The sequence below is a fragment of the Erythrolamprus reginae genome, chromosome 1 (genome assembly GCF_031021105.1).
Source record: "Erythrolamprus reginae isolate rEryReg1 chromosome 1, rEryReg1.hap1, whole genome shotgun sequence".
In the NCBI taxonomy this organism is placed as follows: domain Eukaryota; kingdom Metazoa; phylum Chordata; class Lepidosauria; order Squamata; family Dipsadidae; genus Erythrolamprus; species Erythrolamprus reginae.
Window position 1 is genome coordinate 227,564,179 of NC_091950.1, and position 18,722 is coordinate 227,582,900.

At 42.1% G+C, this 18,722-nt stretch overlaps 1 protein-coding gene across 1 annotated transcript in view; it reads right to left on the reverse strand.

Moving 5' to 3' along the window:
* CD2AP (CD2 associated protein) overlaps positions 1 to 18,722 on the reverse strand; it is an 85,893-nt gene that overhangs the window by 3,752 nt on the left and 63,419 nt on the right. Inside the window, exons 14-17 of the mRNA XM_070732405.1 lie at positions 9,684 to 9,799; positions 7,508 to 7,597; positions 5,562 to 5,749; positions 4,377 to 4,440 (exon numbers count right to left, since the gene is read on the reverse strand). Coding sequence (XP_070588506.1) covers positions 4,377 to 4,440; positions 5,562 to 5,749; positions 7,508 to 7,597; positions 9,684 to 9,799 — 458 coding nt within the window. The remainder of the gene's footprint in view (positions 1 to 4,376; positions 4,441 to 5,561; positions 5,750 to 7,507; positions 7,598 to 9,683; positions 9,800 to 18,722) is intronic.

Sequence of the window (18,722 nt, forward strand, 5' to 3'; positions counted from 1 at the left end):
ACCAATGGAGGCCAGGATTTGGAGTCACACAAAAAATTAAAGTGAAAAAACACACTACAGGCTGATCCAACTTTGATGTAATGTCCTTAAAACAAGTCAAAATGAGAGTCAGTATTGTGGGTGGCCTCCACGTGCCTGTATGACCTGGGCATGCTCCTGATGAGGGTGCAAATGGTCTCCTGAGGGATCCCCTCCCAGACCTGGACTAAAGCATCCACCAACTCCTGGACAGTATGTGGTGCAACGTGACATTGGTGGATGGAGTGAGACATGATGTTCCAGATGTGCTCAATTGGATTCAGGTCTGGGGAATGTGCGGGCCAATCCATAGCTTCAATGCCTTCATCTTGCAGGAACTGCTGACACACTCCAGCCACAAGAGGTCTGGCATTGTCCTGCATTAGGAGGAACCCAGGGCCAACCGCACCAGCATATGGTCTCACAAGGAGTCTGAGAATCTCATCTTGGTACCTAATGGCAGTCAGGCTATCTCTGGTGAGCACATGGAGGGCTGTGCGGCCCTCCTAAGAAATGCCACCCCACAGCAGTGTTCCCTCTAATTTTTTTTCGGTGTGGGCGGAAAACTATAGTGTCTGAGCAGCAGTCACTTCAGGACTGGGCGGTGTGTGTGTGTATATATATATATATATGTAGATTGTTCTGAGTTCGGGTTTTGCCCTGTGTAATATTTTGCATGTTTATGCGACGTGTCGGCGAAATCACATTCACCGTCATCAGGCTAAAGTTCCAATCTTTGTGTTGTTGTAAAATATATATATATATATATATATATATATATATATATATATATATATATATATATATATATATATATATATATATACACATAATGTTTTTAGCTGATATATATATATATATATATATATACTGTATACTGTATATATAATGTTTTTAGCTGAATATATATATATATATATATATATATATATATATATATATATATATATATTTATTTATTTCCCTTCTATTTTATTGAAATTAATAATAAAACAAAACCAAAATCTATTACTATTAAAACTAAAACAACCAGCAAAAACAAAAACAAAACTATTAATAAATCTATGCTTTAAAATCCACTTAAATAGTTGAGCTAGTTTCAAACTAGATTTTGATTTTCTTTCTCTCTTTCTTGCTCCCATTCTTTTCTATCTGTTTGTGTCTCTTTTCCTCTCTTCCTCCCTCCCTCTCTTTCCCCCTTCTCTTCTTTCTCTCTCCCTCCCCCCTCCATCCCTCTCCCTCTTTCCCTCTTTCTCATCCTCCTTTCCTCTTTCTCCATCCCTCCCTTTCCTTCTTTCTCTCTTCCTTCCTCTCTTTTTTCTCTCTGTCTTACTCTCTTCTTATTTTTCCTGCCCTGCAACACCACTCTCTCGCACAAGTATGTTTTTTGGGGCCAGAAGCACGGGGGCTTCCTGGGAAACTTTCCTTTTTCCCTGGGACCCGGAGAAGGTGGCCGTCGGATTTGGGGTGAAAAGGCTCGGAGGCAAGAGCCCCGCCATCACCCCGAGCAATTCGCGTAATGAAGTAGACTGCTGAGACACCGGGCAGTACCCATGGGAAGGTTGGGGGAATTGCGACAGGGCGGCGGCCGGGCTTGGGCGGTAGGGGAACCGCGGTAGGCTGGCGGCTGGTTCTGGGCGGCGGCGGGCGGGCCGCAGCAAGCCGGAGAAGCCGCGGCGGCGTGGGAAGCCGCGGTAGGCTGGCGGCCGGGTCTGGGCAGCCGCGGGCGGGCCGCGGCAAGCCGGAGAAGCCGCAGCGGCGCGGGAAGCCGCGGTAGGCTGGCGGCTGGTTCTGGGCCGCGGCGGGCAGGCCGCGGCAAGCCGGAGAAGCTGCGGCGGCGCGGGAAGCTGCGGTAGGCTGGCGGCTGTTTCTGGGCGGCGGCGGGCAGACCGCGGCAAGCCGGGGAAGCCGCGGCGGCGTGGGAAGCCACGGTAGGCTGGCGGCTGTTTCTGGGCGGCGACGGGTGGGCCGCGGCAAGCCGGAGAAGCCACAGCGGCGTGGGAAGCCACGGTAGGCTGGCGGCCGGGTCTGGGCGGCCGTGGATGGGCCGCGGCAAGCCGGAGAAGCCGTGGCGGCGCGGGAAGCCACGGTAGGCTGGTTCTGGGTGGCGGCGGGCAGGCCGCGGCAAGCCGGAGAAGCCATGGCGGCGTGGGAAGCCGCGGTAGGCTGGCGGCTGGGTCTGGGCGGCCGCGGGCGGGCCGCGGCAAGCCGGGGAAGCCGCGGTAGGCCGGCAGCCGGGTCTCGGCAGTGGCCGGCGGGCAGCGGCAAGCCAGGAAAGCCACGGTAGGCTGGCGGCTGGGTCTGGGCGGTGGCGGGCGTGCCGCGGCAAGCCGGCTCTTGGCGGCGGGGGAACCGTGATAGGCCAGCGGCCTGGCCCAGGGCCCCCGGTCATCACCCCCCACCCTCGTTCCCACCCCCACCCCATGGATGCTTAGAAGGCCCAGCAGCAGACCGCGCCGCCAGACCCAGGGACCCCCAACGGTTTTCTTACCTTACCGGGCCAGCAGCTAAACAACCATTTGGCTCGGGGTGTGTGTGTACGTGGAGAACGTCTGGGATTTAAGGGGCGGGGAAGAAAGCGGGCGTATAATTGGCCCCTTTCTTTCCCGACTTTACTTGAAGGAACTGTTGCTGCAAACTGTTGTTTACAGAGTAGCGGCAGTTCCTTTAATTTCAAATTCCGGCGCAGCAATTGGTCCTGTGCGCTGGAATTTGAAATTGCCGGGCTGGGGGTTAAAAACCTCTGCGCTATAGCGCGCTGCGCAGCTTAGAGGGAACTATGCCCCACACCATTACTGACCCACTGCCAAACCAGTCATGCTAAAGGATGTTGTAGGCAGCAGGTCGCTCCCCACGGCGTCTCCAGACTCTGTCACGTCTGTCACATGTGCTCAGTGTGAACCTACTTTCATCTGTGAAGAGCACAGGGCACCAGTGGCGACTTGCCAATCCTGGTGTTCTGTGGCAAATGCCAAGCGTCCTGCACGGTGTTGGGCTGTGAGCACAACCCCCATCTATGGATGTCCGGCTCTCACACCATCCTCATGAAATCAGTTTCTAACCGTTTGTGCAGACACATGCACATTTGTGGCCTGCTGGGGTCATTTTGCAGGGCTCTGGCAGTGCTCTTCCTGTTCCTCCTTGCACAAAGGTGGAGGAAGCGGTCCTATTCTTTCTATTGTTTACTTTTGTTCTGTACTGCCCAGAGATAGCCATTGTTTGACTTGAATGATTGCCAAATATTTGAGCTGGATATCTTAGAAATTCATGAAAATAACCAAATAAATTTGAACAGAGAATCTTCAGTTAACACCACAATCTTCTTTGATACAATGTAATATTTGTTTTTTGGGAAAACTATAGCCTGGAATAAATATCAATTAAAGATGAAATCTTAGATAAAATATTAAATCTAAAGTAGCTGTTTTATTCTCTACCCTTAGCTTTCAAATTGTTGGTCTGACAATCTCAGTTTTATAGATGATTAAAGTTTCAACACCAGATTTTACAGGAGACGATTTTTCCTTCTGCAAATTTATAAGACTGCAGTTTTGATGGGAACTACGAGTAAATTGCCTAAAATCTTTGAAAAATCTTAATTTTCTCAAGATTTAACTTCAAGTGACTATGCAGAAATGTGGAAGTGTTTTTAAGTTTCTATTTAGCTGCACCCTTGACAGTTCTATGCCAATTTGCATTAAATTTGGACTAAATTCTACTTAATTTCTAAGCCAAAAAAAGATCAATCACTGACAGTCTACGAAACACCAATTATGTTTTCTACAAATATATAAATGTAGTTTATACAATGGAGATTAAATACAAAAATTAAAATTGAATGTCATTTGTATAGTAAAACTGGAAGTAACATCTAACATGTATCTAGTGTTTTACCAATTTTCTCTCTAAAATATTTTATCCAAAATTGCAATCTTGCAATCAACTGTTATGTTCACTTTGCAATAGCTGCAAAAATGTTGTAAATTAGTTTGGTCACATGACTTGCTTAATGAGTGGCATGGTTTACAACCATATTTTTGGGCTCATTTAGGATCATAAGTGAAAGACTACTGGTCCTTGTTTTATAGAGTCATTTACACAATATAGCAGTTTGCTGTGCCTCTGATTTTGTGTTTGCATTTTATCACCAGCTACTTTTCATAGTACTTCAGAGGAGCTTCCATATCATTGGTTAAAATCACCACAGAAAATCTCACAGAATAGGAGGAAAATTGGCAACAACAACAAAAAAATCCTTTCCCTGAAAAGTCTAACTGCTTTGTTATGTTCCTACTAAGAATTTGCATTACTTTATTGAAAGTAATAGGAACCATTGAGCTTCTATTTAAATATTTCACCTCTAGGTTACTTCGCATCTGCTTTTCTTCCTCCAGTTCTTTTTTCAGTTTTTCCAGTTGTTTCCTTTAAAATTTGCACAGATAAAAAAATAGCAATGAAAAACCATCCTTACATAGCTTGTGCAGTATACTAGCTAAATCTCGATTTAAAGGATAAACAGCTTCCAAATAGAGTAGGAATAGTCTACCTTGAGAGCAGAAATTTGAGAGAGTATTAACCATCTTAAACTTCCTCCATGAACCAGAAGGGAGCATATTTATCTGAGAGTATAATCTCCTCACCCATGCACTCATATATTACCAATAAAACATGAAACCAACAATCAAAAATAAAATCTCAGCTATTCTTGTTGCAGGACTTATATACATACCGTATTTTTCAGAGTATAAGATGCACCAAAGTATAAGACACACTTTACTTTTGGGAGAGGATAATAGGGGGGAAAAAATCTAACTACCAGGTATTTATCTGGCTGGCGTCCTTAGTCTGTTCAGCTTCAGCACATTATTTTATCCACTGGTTATGACTGAAAAAAACTTTTTCAGAGGCCGTAGGAATGAAAAAAAGCCCGCAAAGACCTAGGGCAGGAACAACTGCTCCGAAGGGAGTAGGAATAAAAATAAATGCTACAAGCCAGGAAGATTGTTAGCAGTGTGTTAAGATTGAAAAAGCCTTTTCAGAGGGAGTAGGAATGAAAACAAACCTGCAAAGACTAAGGGCTTAAGAAAAAATGTCTTTGGAGGGAATAGGAAGCTAGGAAGATCGTTAGTACCTAGTTAGGGCTGGGGAAAAAGCTTTGAAAAAGCTACATTCAGAGTATAAGATGCACCCAAATTTTCAGGCTCTTTTAGGGAGGAAAAAGATGTTTCTTATACTCCGAAAATTACAGCAGTTCTCACTTATGAACAAAGTAAAGTTGTTTTAGCTAGCCCTTTATCAACAAACACATTATAAAGTATTTCAAAATTAATCCTGGAAATGTATAAAAACATTGAATTAATATAAGTACATTTTTTCTATCTATATAGTAGGAATATTCTCCAACTGTTGAATTTCTGTCAACTCTAGGCAATAAGACCAATGGTATGTGATAATGGGAGCTATAGTACATCAATACCAGAAGGACTTCATGATGCCTAAATTGCTTTAAAAAGCCACTGTGGAAAAAAATGAAAAGCTCTTACCCATGCTCTTTTTTCAAGCTTTCTACAGCCAACAGAAGATCAAATATCTGAGATCTTAGTTCTTCTATAGAATGTTTTTCCCCTACATCTGTTTCTTGGCTGAGCTTCAGGTCTCCAGCAATTGCATTTATTACAACAGAACTTGGTCGTGGAAATGAAGTCAGAACTGGTGAAGTAAGTTTTGATGGCTGAAACAAAAGAACAGTGGTCTAAATTAGGATGGTGAGAATGCAATCAAATTTATTCACTAAGCAATAGCAATAACACTTAGACTTACACAGTCTAAGTGGTTTACAGAGTCAGCATATTTCTCCCAACAATCTGGGTCCTCATTTTACCAACCTCAGAAAAATGGAAGGCTGAATCACCCTTGAGCCACTCAGGATCAAACTCCTGACTATGGGCAGAGTCAGCTCACTATACTGCATTCTAATCACTTCACCACCATAGCTATTTATTGAAGAATTAGCAAAATCTATATCTTTATATAAAATAAAGGCTTAAATTATTGGTTTGTGGTACTTCACTGATACTTTGATTATTAATAAAACTATTAATAGATTATATATTAGGAAGCCAAAATTATTTTGCAAGATGCTGCATGAATAAAGATTTCTAATAAAAATGTGGTCTCTTTTATTTTAGAAAAATTATATATTATAATCAGAAGACAAGAATATGGCAACCTGTGGGCTATGAATATCAAAAAGTACCCAAATACCTCATTTACACTGCCCAGCATCCCAAAAATTTAGCAGAAAAATTTGTTTAGTTTTCTAAAAATATTTTTGATAAAGTGAAATTTGAGTAAAGCTAATCAAAAAGCTATTGTTCCAATGTTACCCACAACTGAACTAGATAATAAGCAATATTTTATTTAATCATTAACAGTGCAGTGATACCTTGTCTTACTAATTTAATTGGTTCCAGGACCAGGTTCGTAAGGTGAAAAGTTCGTAAGACGAAACAATGTTACCCATAGGAATCAATGGAAAAGCGAAATGCGTGCAAGCCCAAAATTCACCCCTTTTGTCAGCCGAAGTGCCCGTTTTCGCACTGGTGGGATTCCCCTAAGGCTCCCCTCCACGGGAAACCCCACCTCTGGACTTCTGCCTTTTTGCGATGCTGCAGGGGAATCCCAGCATCGCAAAAACGGACGCTTTGCTGGCAATGTAAGTCTAGAGGTGGTGTTTCCCAGTGAGGGAAGCCTCAGCGAAATCGCAGCATCACAAATGCTGCGATTTCGCTGAGGCTTCCCTCGCTGGGAAACTCCACCTCCGGACTTCCGTTGCGAGCCAAAGCGCCCGTTTTCGCACTGGTGGGATTCCCCTGCAGCATCACAAAATCCGGAGGTTGGGTTTCCCATGGAGGGGAGCCTCAGGGGAATCCCACCAGCATGAAAATGGGTGCTTCGGCTGGAAACGGAAGTCCGGAGGTGGGGCATCCCAGCGGTGGTGGCGGGTACATAGGGTGAAAATAGTTCGGAAGAAGAGGCAAAATAATCTTAAACCCCGGTTTCGTATCTCGAAAAATTTGTATGACGAGAGGTTCGTAAGATGAGGTATCACTGTATTTGTGCATTTTGTTTCATCAGGCTGACATAAAAAATCTAACTTTAATAATCTTCCACCCATGATTACTGAAGCTAAATCAGTACCAATGAACTAGAACAGTGGTTCTCAACTTGTGGTCCACAGACCACGGTGAGGCTATGTTGTCATCACAGGGGCTTCGCAAAGACTTCAAGAAATGTTTTGATTTAAATCTTGAGTTAAGTCTTGGTTGTCCATGCCCATAAATGCTATTTAAAGGGAATCCATGGTGAAGAAAAGATTGAAAACTACCACATTAGATCATCACAGTAAGAATATAATTTACTAAATTATTAGGATATTCTAATCATTTTGACCTTTTAGTACAGATAAACATAAGCAATATAAGCATACCTTTTTACACTCAGCTAATTTTAATTTGGCACTTTCTTCTTCCTCTTTATGTACTTTGACATTTTTTTCTATGTTATGAGTCTGAGTAGGCTTCAATCAAGAAAGGATACATAAAACAAAAATCAGTGTTTTTGAGTAGTGTAGTTGTTCTAAAAGCTTTTTAGTATACCCATTTATAAAAGCATCAAGTACATTTTATTATATTCTTAATAAAATTCAAGATGTTGGTTAGCAACTATTTCTTTGCAAAACAGCTATCTAAGCAGTTTTGCAGCTAAGCAAAATGCAGCCGTGAGAGCTGTCATGGGCTTACCAAGATTTGCCCATGTATCTACATCACTCTGTGAGCTGCACTGGCTGTCAGTTGGTCTCCAAACGCAAAGTTGGTTCTTGCTGGAACCAACTCCCCCTGGAGTTAGGCATTGCCCCCACTCTCCTGGCCTTCCAGAAGGCCTTAAAAACTTACTTGTGACTGGGGCCGTTCTGCTTTAACATTTTGCTCTAGCCACTAATTTGAAGTTGATTGGGGTATGAATGAGTATGAGTGTATGGTTTTTAAATAGGTTTTTTAGATTATTAATTGGGTTTTTAAATTATTTAATATTGTACTTTGAATTTGTTTTTGTATTCTGTACTTTTATATGCTGTAAGCCTCCCTGAGTCCTTGGAGAGGGGTGGCATATACGTTCAATTCAACCAACCAACCAACCAACCAACCAACCAACCAACCAACCAACCAACCAACCAGCCAACCAACCAACCAAATCTTTTCACCTTGTGATTCATGATCTGAAATCAAATGGGGGTTGCTGCTTCAGGAAACTCCACAATCTACAATGATCATTAGCATTTATGCTATTACAGTTTTACCCAAATAAGAACTACTGGCACTATGTCCTGGAATGTGGTGAGTGATGTCCCTAACCCATTAGTGTTTTGGAAGCCGGAAGACACTATCTTATTTCAGCAGGCATCTGGTGGATAATGTTCTCTTTTTCACAGGATTGGATTTGATGCAATATTTTGGGGAGAGAGGATTTTCATGTGGGAGTACTTTAACAGGTTTTGGACATTTATTGTAAATTGACTTGAATCTCACAAGCAAAACTTGTATATACTGTAAATACCTTTCCCTGTCTGTCTGTTTTTATGGTCTCTGAATACTTTATTATAGATGTCTATGGAGATTCTCAGTCATTCAGGTCACGGTTTTCCTAAAGGTGCTTTTTTCAAGGGCAACTGGACTTTTTTGTTTTTCTTTGAAGGAAATGAAGAGAACAATAAATGAAGCAACATTGTCATTCCATATGTTGCAGGAATATCGGAAAAACTCAGAAGGAGCTCCATCCAACACAACATACATAACTTTAAACCCAAGAATACACTAAGGCAGAAGCTTGTCCACCCCAAGGATAAAACATCTAGACCCAAACTGAGTAATGTGGTATATGCAGTACAATGCAGTTAGCCACATGCAGATCTGTACATTGGGAAAACAAACCAACCATTTCATAAATGCATGGCAAAACACAGGAGAAAAAAACCATCAGGACTAGATTCAATAGTTCGTCTGCATTTAGAAGATACAGACCACTCTTTCGATGAAAAGAAAAGTCCACATTTTGGACAGAGAGGACCGCTGGTTTAAAAGAGGGGTTAATAAGGCCATCTATCTCAAAACTGAATAGCACTCTCTCGCTCAGGGGAAGGGATATGTCATCATCTATCTCCAGTCTATAACAGTCCTTTCAACAGTTCCAAGAAGTTCCACATCCATTGGCACCACTCAGGTGACCTTGATGACACACATAAACCTCCAGGTGACCTAAACAACTTGCTAACAGAATGCAAATGACCAGCTGTATGCAAGGAGTATAAATCCTTCCATTCCCAACCATCCAGTCAGAGCTGAAGAAGCTTCTTCGATGAGAAGTGAAACATCTTCAAAGCACAAACAGAAAATCCAGTTGCCTCTTGAAGAAAACATCTTTGGGACAACTATGCCCGGAATGACTAAGAATCTCCATAGACACTCTGATATTTTTTATTTTCCAAGTGCAGGCTAAATACCCATCCTTCTCTGCCCAAAATATTTTTATTTGTCCAATCCAGTCAGGCATAATGGTCATGCTTTGGGGCCTGTTTAATTTAATCATTATGATAGGTATATACTCACAGGATTCTTGCCATTGAAGCGAGCAGGAAGTCTTTTGCCAGGCATCTTTGGCCTATTTGCAGTTGGATGTGATAAATTATTTGAGGTAGGTGATAGATCATCAAAACTTAAAAGTTCTAAACAAAATTGAAAGCAGAGAACATAATGAAAGCTCAAGAGATTTCAACATCTCATATCTACTTTGAGATGTTGCTACCAAGGATACTCTACATTCTAGCATGGAAAAGAAATGGAGTGAGTATTAATGGGTTAAAAGAATATGCCATTTTTAAAAAATGTTGAAAAAGCAAGACACTGTCGGAGACTCACAAATTTCCACCGAAACAGCATGCAATTCAAATAGAGACATTATTGAGCCAGCTCCCATGCTCCAGGTTTGTGACATGTCCCATAGGACATGACCCTGAAATATTATTTATGCCTATTCATCTCATGTACACTTCTTCATTTATAATATTTGTATCTTGTTTATACATCTCTAAGAAGCATATCAAAATTATGCCCACCAAGCCAATTATACACAACCTTTATTTTACATTACACGTAGTCTTTGGCTTATGACAACAACTGGGCCAAAACTGCCATTGCTAAGCAATGCAGTTGTACTGTAAAATGAGATATCACGTGGCTGTGTCACTTAGCAATGGCAATTCCAGCATCCCTGGTTGACCTATTTAGGAGATCTCACGTGATTGCTATTTCTGACTTTCTACTGGTTTCTCCACTTAATTTGTTTGTGGGTAGCTGGCAGGAAACTTCAGAAATTGTGATCATGTGACTGCAGCTTGCTTCAATAATTATGAGGCAGGTGGAGCACACAGATCACAATCATGTGATCACAGGGTTACTGATAGTAATAAGTCTCCCTTGTTCAATACCATTTGAACTTTTGTTGAATGAATGACAGTAACCTAAGTAGTATCTATATTCACCATATCTCCTTACTCTCAGACAATGCTAGTTACATTACTGATCCCAATTAATATACTTTCATATATAGAGAGCCCTCCAGGCTCCAGGTAACAGATTTTTCATTGAACTACGTCCCTCATACATTCTTTCCTAGCAGCAGCAAGAAGAGAGTAGAGATACTCTAGAGCAGTGTTTCCCAACCTTGGCAAGTTGAAGATATTTGGACTTCAACTCGCAGAATTGCCCAGCCAGCTGGGGAATTCTGGGAGTTGAAGTCCAAATATCTTCAACTTGCCATGGTTGGGAAACACAGCTCTAGAGTAGAGATAATTCTCATTTAGTTACCGTAACTTGAGCCAGTAATTCAGTTGTTAAGCAAAGTGGTTCCTAAATGAAAATCATGTAACTGCAAATGTACAACTATTTTTTGTACAGGACAATGCATATTAACCGACTGGAATGGCAAACATCTGACAGAAAGAGAAAAGTTGTAAAGGTCAGAAAAACTGGTAATGATTGCAAATTAGTTTTCCAGGACTAAAACTGCAAACAGACACTGTACAGATCAGTCATTAAGTGAATACTATCTTTACTGATGATTTCTTTAAATTTCTACTTCACAATTGTACAAGGGTTCAAGTTAAATTCTCATTTCCTGATACTTGATTTATCAAAAGTGCTTTTGATTAATTGAAGTGAGGACCCTCATAATTACGAAAAAGGAAATGAAGTCCTTATTAAAAGATAGTCTTTATTTGCATAAATATAATAGCTTTTTACTAAGACTATTAGCTGCATAAAACAAATTCCCAGGAGAACTACCAGAGGACTGGAAAAGATCTGATATGGTTCCCATCTTCAAAAAAGGGGAAAAAAAACTAAACCCAGGAAACTACAGACCAATTAGCCTAACATCAATACCCAGGAAGATATTGGAGGAGATAATAAAAAAATCAGATCTGCCGACATCTAGAAATGAGCAAATTAGTAACTAGCAGCCAGCAGCAGTTTGTTAAAAACAGATCATGGCAAACCAATCTTATTTCATTCTTCAACAGAGACTAAATTAGTAGATCAGTGAAATACTGTGGATATAACATACTTCGACTTCAGCAAGGCATTTAACAAAGTAGTCCACAACCTACTTCTTGATAAGCTAGAAAAAAGTGGGATAGATAGCATCACCATCAGGATTTGTAACTGGCCGACAAACCATACTCAACGAGTAGTCCTTAATAGGCCTATATCTACATGGATGGAAATAAGCAGTGGGGTACCACAAAGTTCCTTCTTAGGCCTAGTGCTCTTCAATATATTCATAAATGATTCAGCTGAGGGAATAGAAGGGGAACTTACTGAATTTGAGGATGATACTAAGTTGGCAGCAATAGCTAACATCCTAGCTCTGTGATGGGGAACCTATGGTATGCATACGGAAAGTGGCACGTGGAGCCATGCCACTTGACATGGGTGTTGCTGCCCATTCCTCTTCCAGGTTTCTGGTCTGTGTGCGCATGCGATGATCAGCTGTCCTCTGTGTGTATGGCAATGCCGGAAACCAGAAGAGCTTGTCTTCCATTTTCTGGTGTGAGTTATGTACGCCAGCCAGATGATTGGTGCATGCGCATGTGTGGCAATAACTGGAAGACGTTGGCTAGTATACATGTGCGCACTGGAAACCAGAAGTTTGTTTTCTGGCATTCACATGCCCCCTGGGCAGTTCCTCTTCCTGGTTGCAGCCCAGATGAGCACGTGTGTGCTCCCTTTTCAGCACTTTATGCCGTGTGCATTTCTTTTTCTGCACTCAGTACTGAAAACATTCACCATAACTGCCCAAGATGATAGTCTCAAGATCCAGATGGATCTTGACAGACTTGAACACTGGGTCCTAATAAAATAAATTCAATGTAGAGAAAGGTAAAGTCTTACACTTAGAAAAAACAAAGTACACATATAGACTGGGTGAAACCAGGCTTAATAGAAGTAACTGTGAGAGGATCTTGGAAACTTAGTGGACAACCCATTGAATATGAGCTTGTAGTGTGCTGCAGCAGTCAAAAAAGCCAATGTTAATCCTTGCATTGACAGAGGGATACATTCAAGATCAAGGGAAGTATTAATACCACTCTATAAAACAATAGTAAGACCACCCCTAGTTTTGGTCACCACACTATAAAAAGATGTTGAGACTCTAGAAAAAGTGCAGAGAAGAGCAACTAGGATGATTAGGGGACTGGAGACTAAAATATATGAAGAATGGTTACAGGAATTGGTCCAGTGAAGAGACGAACCAGTGGAGACCTGATAATAATGTTCCAATATTTGAGGGGCTGCCACAGAGAGGAAGGGGTCAAGCTATTTTCCAAGGCACCTGAAGGCCAGACAAGGAATAATGGATGGAAACTGATCAAGGAAATTCAATTTAGAAATAAGGAGAGATTTTCTGATTGTGAGAGCAATCAACCAACGGAACATTTTGTCTTCGTAAGTTGTGGGAGCTTCATCACTGGAGGCTTTCAAAAAGAGATTAGACTGTCATTTTTCAGAACTGGTGTAGGGTCTCCTGCTTGGGTGGAGGGATGGACTACAAGGTCCCTTCCAACTCTGTTAAATAATTTCAAGAATATTTTTAAATGGAGCCCCATATTCAATGTTCTGCAAAAATCTAAACAAGTTACAAATGTATAGACAATTAAGGCAGAGCTACAGTTGGAAGATTATGTTTAGCTGATAAACACAGTCCTGATATCTAATTCTCTTCAGCTAATACACCCATCAGCAGCAGTATAAAAGAGTGGCAAGGACTACTGTAATCAGCAATAAATTCATCTACCTTCAAGACTGGCTGGGATTCAAGGCATCAAATCAAGTTCCATTGCTACTTAATTTATTGAGGATATGGAGATATTGAGAGGATATTAAATACTTATGTGAGGAAGTGAGACCCTTTGGAGTACTAAGTAAAAACCCTTACCTTAACTCTTTGGAGTACTAAGCAGTCTAAGACAGAGGTTGAAGGATATGACTATGGTTGCTTGTGAACATCTGCTGAGATGGTTCAGGAAGACAATCAATATTCAACAACCTATCCCATATTGGCACCAAAATTTGTTCAGTAATTACTCTTAAAACTAACTTTTAAACTGGGCATGTAAGACAATATTTTGTATAGACTGTGATTGGCATTGAGCATGCTTCAACTTCATTCAATGCTCTTAATTGGAATATAATATTTAATTTAATTAAGCAGCTTTATGCCAATATTATTCTTTCTGGTCATTTCAACTCTTTCTGCCCTCTGAATATGAACTTAGTTTCAACAGTAGAGTTTCAAATCAAAAATTTTCTCTTTGTTCTTTTTGCTTGGAGCATGTTTTAATCTCCATACTGAGTAAAAGCTAAGAATAGAATGAACCATCATGTCTATGACTTTTAAGAACAGCAAGGTTAACAATTTAACAATTGAAATGTTAATAAACAGTTATTGTGTTTAAGTTAAGAAAGCGCTTAAGCCCATGCATTTTACAGGTCTGTCACCCAGCTGAGTTTTACTCATTAAAATAATCTAATAATGCATATGCATGAATCATTTACAATTCCTCCTCTACCCATCAACCTACTTCTACCAAACCTTCTCTACACAGTACAACTGCTTCACTTGAACAGTTCTGTAATAATATAAGTCTGGTATCAAATCAATTTTCTTTGACCTGGTTTAATAAGTTAACTGGGACTACTTCAGAACTACATCTGCTACACTACTATCTGCTTCTTCTTCTACATCAGCCATTTAACTTTGAGGGCTCCTTTCTCCTGGTGCCAGCCTGCTTCTGTGCTACTGTACTGCCAAGGCCTGACACCAAATGATTGTGCTACTTTGGCCTTCTTTATACTTAACAGTATCTTTTTTATACTTAACTAGGCTACCTATAATAGTACAATTAAAGGGTGTGTTTTGCTCCGTGATATACCAACTAGTCTACCTACAATGGTCCAACAAAAGGATGTGTGTTTTGCCACTGGATATGCCAGCCTGCTTTTCCAAAGCCTGCCTCCTCCATCTGATGCAGTCACTCAATTCTGAGAGCTTCTGAAATCACACGCTGGCCATTCTGTGAGCAACTATGACCTCTCGCTATAGTAAGATTAGGTGGGATTAAGACATTTTTCTGTCTAATCCAGTGATAGTAAACCTGAGAGATGCCACAACATTTTGAGTGACACACCCCTTTTCATCAACACCTGAAAACAACTATTCTCAAAAGCATACCCATTCCTGCATGATTTTTTGAGGCTGCACGAGAATGGGGTGTGCTTTTGCATGGCCTCCAGAGTCTCTGAAAGTTGTGCAAGGATGGGGCATGCTTTCACAACAGTTTCAAAAGGTTCACCATTACTGGTCTAATCTGTAGCATAGAGTACTGTCAAAAAGTTACTGCTGGAATTTGTGTCACACTAAGATTATTGACCTTCTTACATTATTTCTCAAAATTAATATGCTTGGCAAGTCTAAAGAAGGTAATTTCATGTCTGGAAGTTACAACATGCACAAACTTGCAAAATGCCATTTGTCAAGATAATGAACTGCTAAAAAAATCATATCTTATCTGCCAGTCCAGAAAATTTTTATTTTATTTTCTTTTTATGGAAAAGAAAAACTTTCAGCACAATCTGTGTATAAGCTTATGACTAGAAAGACATGAGGCCACTAAGCTGTCCTTTCCATATGCGTTACCTCTGTTTTAAAGCAAACAGAAGAACATTTAAAAATATATATTGCAGTGAAACTCTTGAGTCAGAGTGAGCTGTCATTTTAAGACTATTACCTCTGCTATTTTCATCTCAATCTGACAAAATGGAAAATGGACAAGCATTTAAATATATTCCAAATATAATCTAATATAAATGACTGTATGTCAGAATCTAGAATTAGGTTCAAATGTCTCGAATCTAGAAGCCAGAAAATCAAACCAGATTTTCAAAGTAGTCTAAATAATGATCAAAATAATCAAAAGCTGAATATCCAACCTAGAATAGACTGGTGGGGTTTAAACTGTGGATTTTTCAATGGTGGATTTTTAATGCTGTATGCCACTGGAGTCACTTTGTGAGTTGGGCAGCTATATAAATTTGTTTAATAAAATAAATAAATATATTCAAATCAACACAGGTGGCAGGCTTCAGACCAGCGCCCAGTTTACACTTCAACTTTCCAGTCATTTAATCCCTTATTAAGTAACCCATAGTGCCCTTGGATTATAATTTCAGATACATTTTCTTATCAGATTCCTCAATGCCTTCAACAATGACAGTACTCCTAATGTCCTACCTTCTAAGATACATACATTCAGAGCAGGGATGGGTTGCTACTGGTGCGGTAGACGACTGCACAATGGTAGCAGCTGTCAGATTGTGCAAATTGCACATGACAGCTCCAGTGCCAGCCTTCGGGCACCACCATCTTTTCTCTTTAATTTTTTTGTACTTTTTGCTTCCTGCGCATGTGCAGAAGCAAAATCGTAAGAAAGGATACACACACACATGATATTTCAGGGATTTTTGCTTCTGTGCATGAGCAGAAGCAAAAAAATTACCAAAATCTTGTGCGCGTGTCCCCTCGTGAGATTTTGGTGCATTTTTGCTTCCTGCGCATGCACAGAAGCAAAATCACACTAGGGATATGTACACATGAGATTCCCCATGCTGCGTGCAGAGTGCACTGGTAGCAGGAGGTAGGAGCCCCTGATTCAGAGATGTATCTGCCTTGAAAATAGCCCATACAGAACTGTATACTATTGTCAAACATCTGTACAGGAAAGATTTTCTGAAATTTTATATTATTTCATAAATAGTTTTATGATAATTTTAATGTCATAATTTGTTTTATAAAATTTAACAAATATCAATTCCATGGAAATCATGGGTCCAGGAATTTGGACACATTCTGTAAGTTAACCCATTTTGGGTATCTTGATTCAAAAGTTGTTGCCTTATGATACATCATTTTGCTTAGCGAATGATTATGGGAACAAGATGTTTAGTTAAACATTTAGTTTGCTGCAAAGAGGCAAATTGCTGGGAGGCAGGGGCCAAAGGGCGAGGGATGACTGGTGGGAGGGGCTAGATTCAGAGTATAAGAGGCATCCAAATTTTCAGCCTCTTTTACAAGGGGAAAAAAAATGCAGCTTGTACTTTGAAAAATCCGGTACCTCAGCACTCTGTGGAATAGATCTCAAATCTAAAGTCTGTTCTGTTTGCACTGACTTTCTGGACCAATGATGGCAAATCTTTTTGCTGTTGCAAGCCAAAAATGGCAGCATATATACGCTACTGCATGCGTGGCAGTACCCATAATGTAACGCACACACCACATGCATATGCAAACCCCCCTCCCAAATGTGCACTGCACTGTGCCTGTGCTTTATTCAGAATTTGCTTGATAAAAATTGTGGAGTGCAAAGTCAATCGCAGCTGGCGCAACATCCCCGCATGAGCCCCACCATTCTTGCCGCCAGATGATCAGAGCTGGTGAAGGAGCACAGGTAGGGCAGGCAGCCACCCAGTCAGCAAATGCTGCCCTGTGCACCTGAGCTGGCTCCCAGCATTCCTTGTGTGCAACCCCGCCACCCCAGAAAAGCACCGGCAGCTGCAGGGGGAAGGGCAAGAGCTACCGGCTAGCTCATGCACACCTTGCCCTCCCCCCAGGATTCCCTCACATGCCCCATCTTCTTCCTATCAGGCTTTGCCGCTGCTGCTGTTTTCACAAGCGCCTGATTCATTTTAAAACACAAACCAAAACCACAATGGGGCAGGGAAGGGGGCAGGCAGCCAAGCCAGCGCTCCCACATCCCGAAGAGGGCAAGTGGGGATCCCAGCCAGGGTGTTCTTCTCACTTTAATAACCATGGTGAGCTTTGGTAGCATGTCTCTCCAGTTCGAGAGGAGTCTGACTCAGCTTTTAGACTCCTTCCTGCTGGGCGACAGTGGCGCTGGGGGGGGGGGGGAGAGGAAGGCAGTAGCGATGGCACATCTCTGGTTGTTTTCAGGCCAGCCACCAATTCCCCTTCCCTTCCTGCTGGACTTCTGAGCCATGAGAAGGCGAAAAGAAGAATCCAGGCTGCCAAACACTGCCTGTACTTTCTCGCGCCTCCTGCTTTTTTCTGGTCGCTTCGCCCTTAGCCAGGGGTGGGATTTCCACGAAGATGTTCCAAAACCCAAGCAGGAAAAGGGAGAAAAGGAGCCGAGTCTCCCAGCAAAAAGAGCAAGATCAGAAAGGCAGGTGAACCTGGCCTTAGTCTTTCCTTTCTCCATTGGCACCAGGTGCTCACCAGAGCCTTTCGGATCTCTCTCTCCTTGCAATAACTGTGGTGAAGACAGGCAGACAGGCAAGTGAGCTGGCCAATGGAGAAACATCTCATACCGTAGGCAGCAGAGCTTGGGAGAAACTTCCTCTCAGGAGCAATCAAAGGGGCGCTGGGACAAGGGCCCTGCTTTGGCAGGCGGGGGAGAAGTGGCTGGGATCAGGGCATGCATGGCAGGAATGCTGCAGGGGCTGGCAGGGCCAATGGCCGGCACAGCATCCAAGAGCACAGCGCAGAGAGGCCAACCACCAACAGAGCCCGGCCAGGCCTTTCGAGTCAGGCTCCCTCCTGAGATGGGGAGACATGCTGCCAAAGCCCACCATGGCAACTAAAGTGAGGAGACCAACCCAGCTGGCCTCCCCACTCTGCTACTTGCTCGGCTGACAGCAGGCAGGGCGGGGGTTGGGAGGGGTGCCTGGAGTTGAGCCCATCGCCTGCCGCTACAGCCACAAAGAGGCTTGCTGTTGATGCTTCCTTTCTGGGATGGTGATGCTGTGCACGAGGAATGCTGGGAGCCTACTCAGGTACGTGGGGCAGCATTTGCTGTCTGGGTGGTTTCCTGTCCCATCCTCTGTTTCAGACAAAAAATACCCGTTGTTTCAGGCAAAATGGATTTTGCCTGTCACTCTCTTGCAGACCGACTCCAGCCCTCTTGGCATCCCAGCCCCTTGCCCTTGGCATGCCTTCATAGTTGCTCTACTGGACCCTTTTAGCTCTGCCACCGGAAAATGGCTGACATTGTCTCGCTTCATCAAATTGGCTGGGCA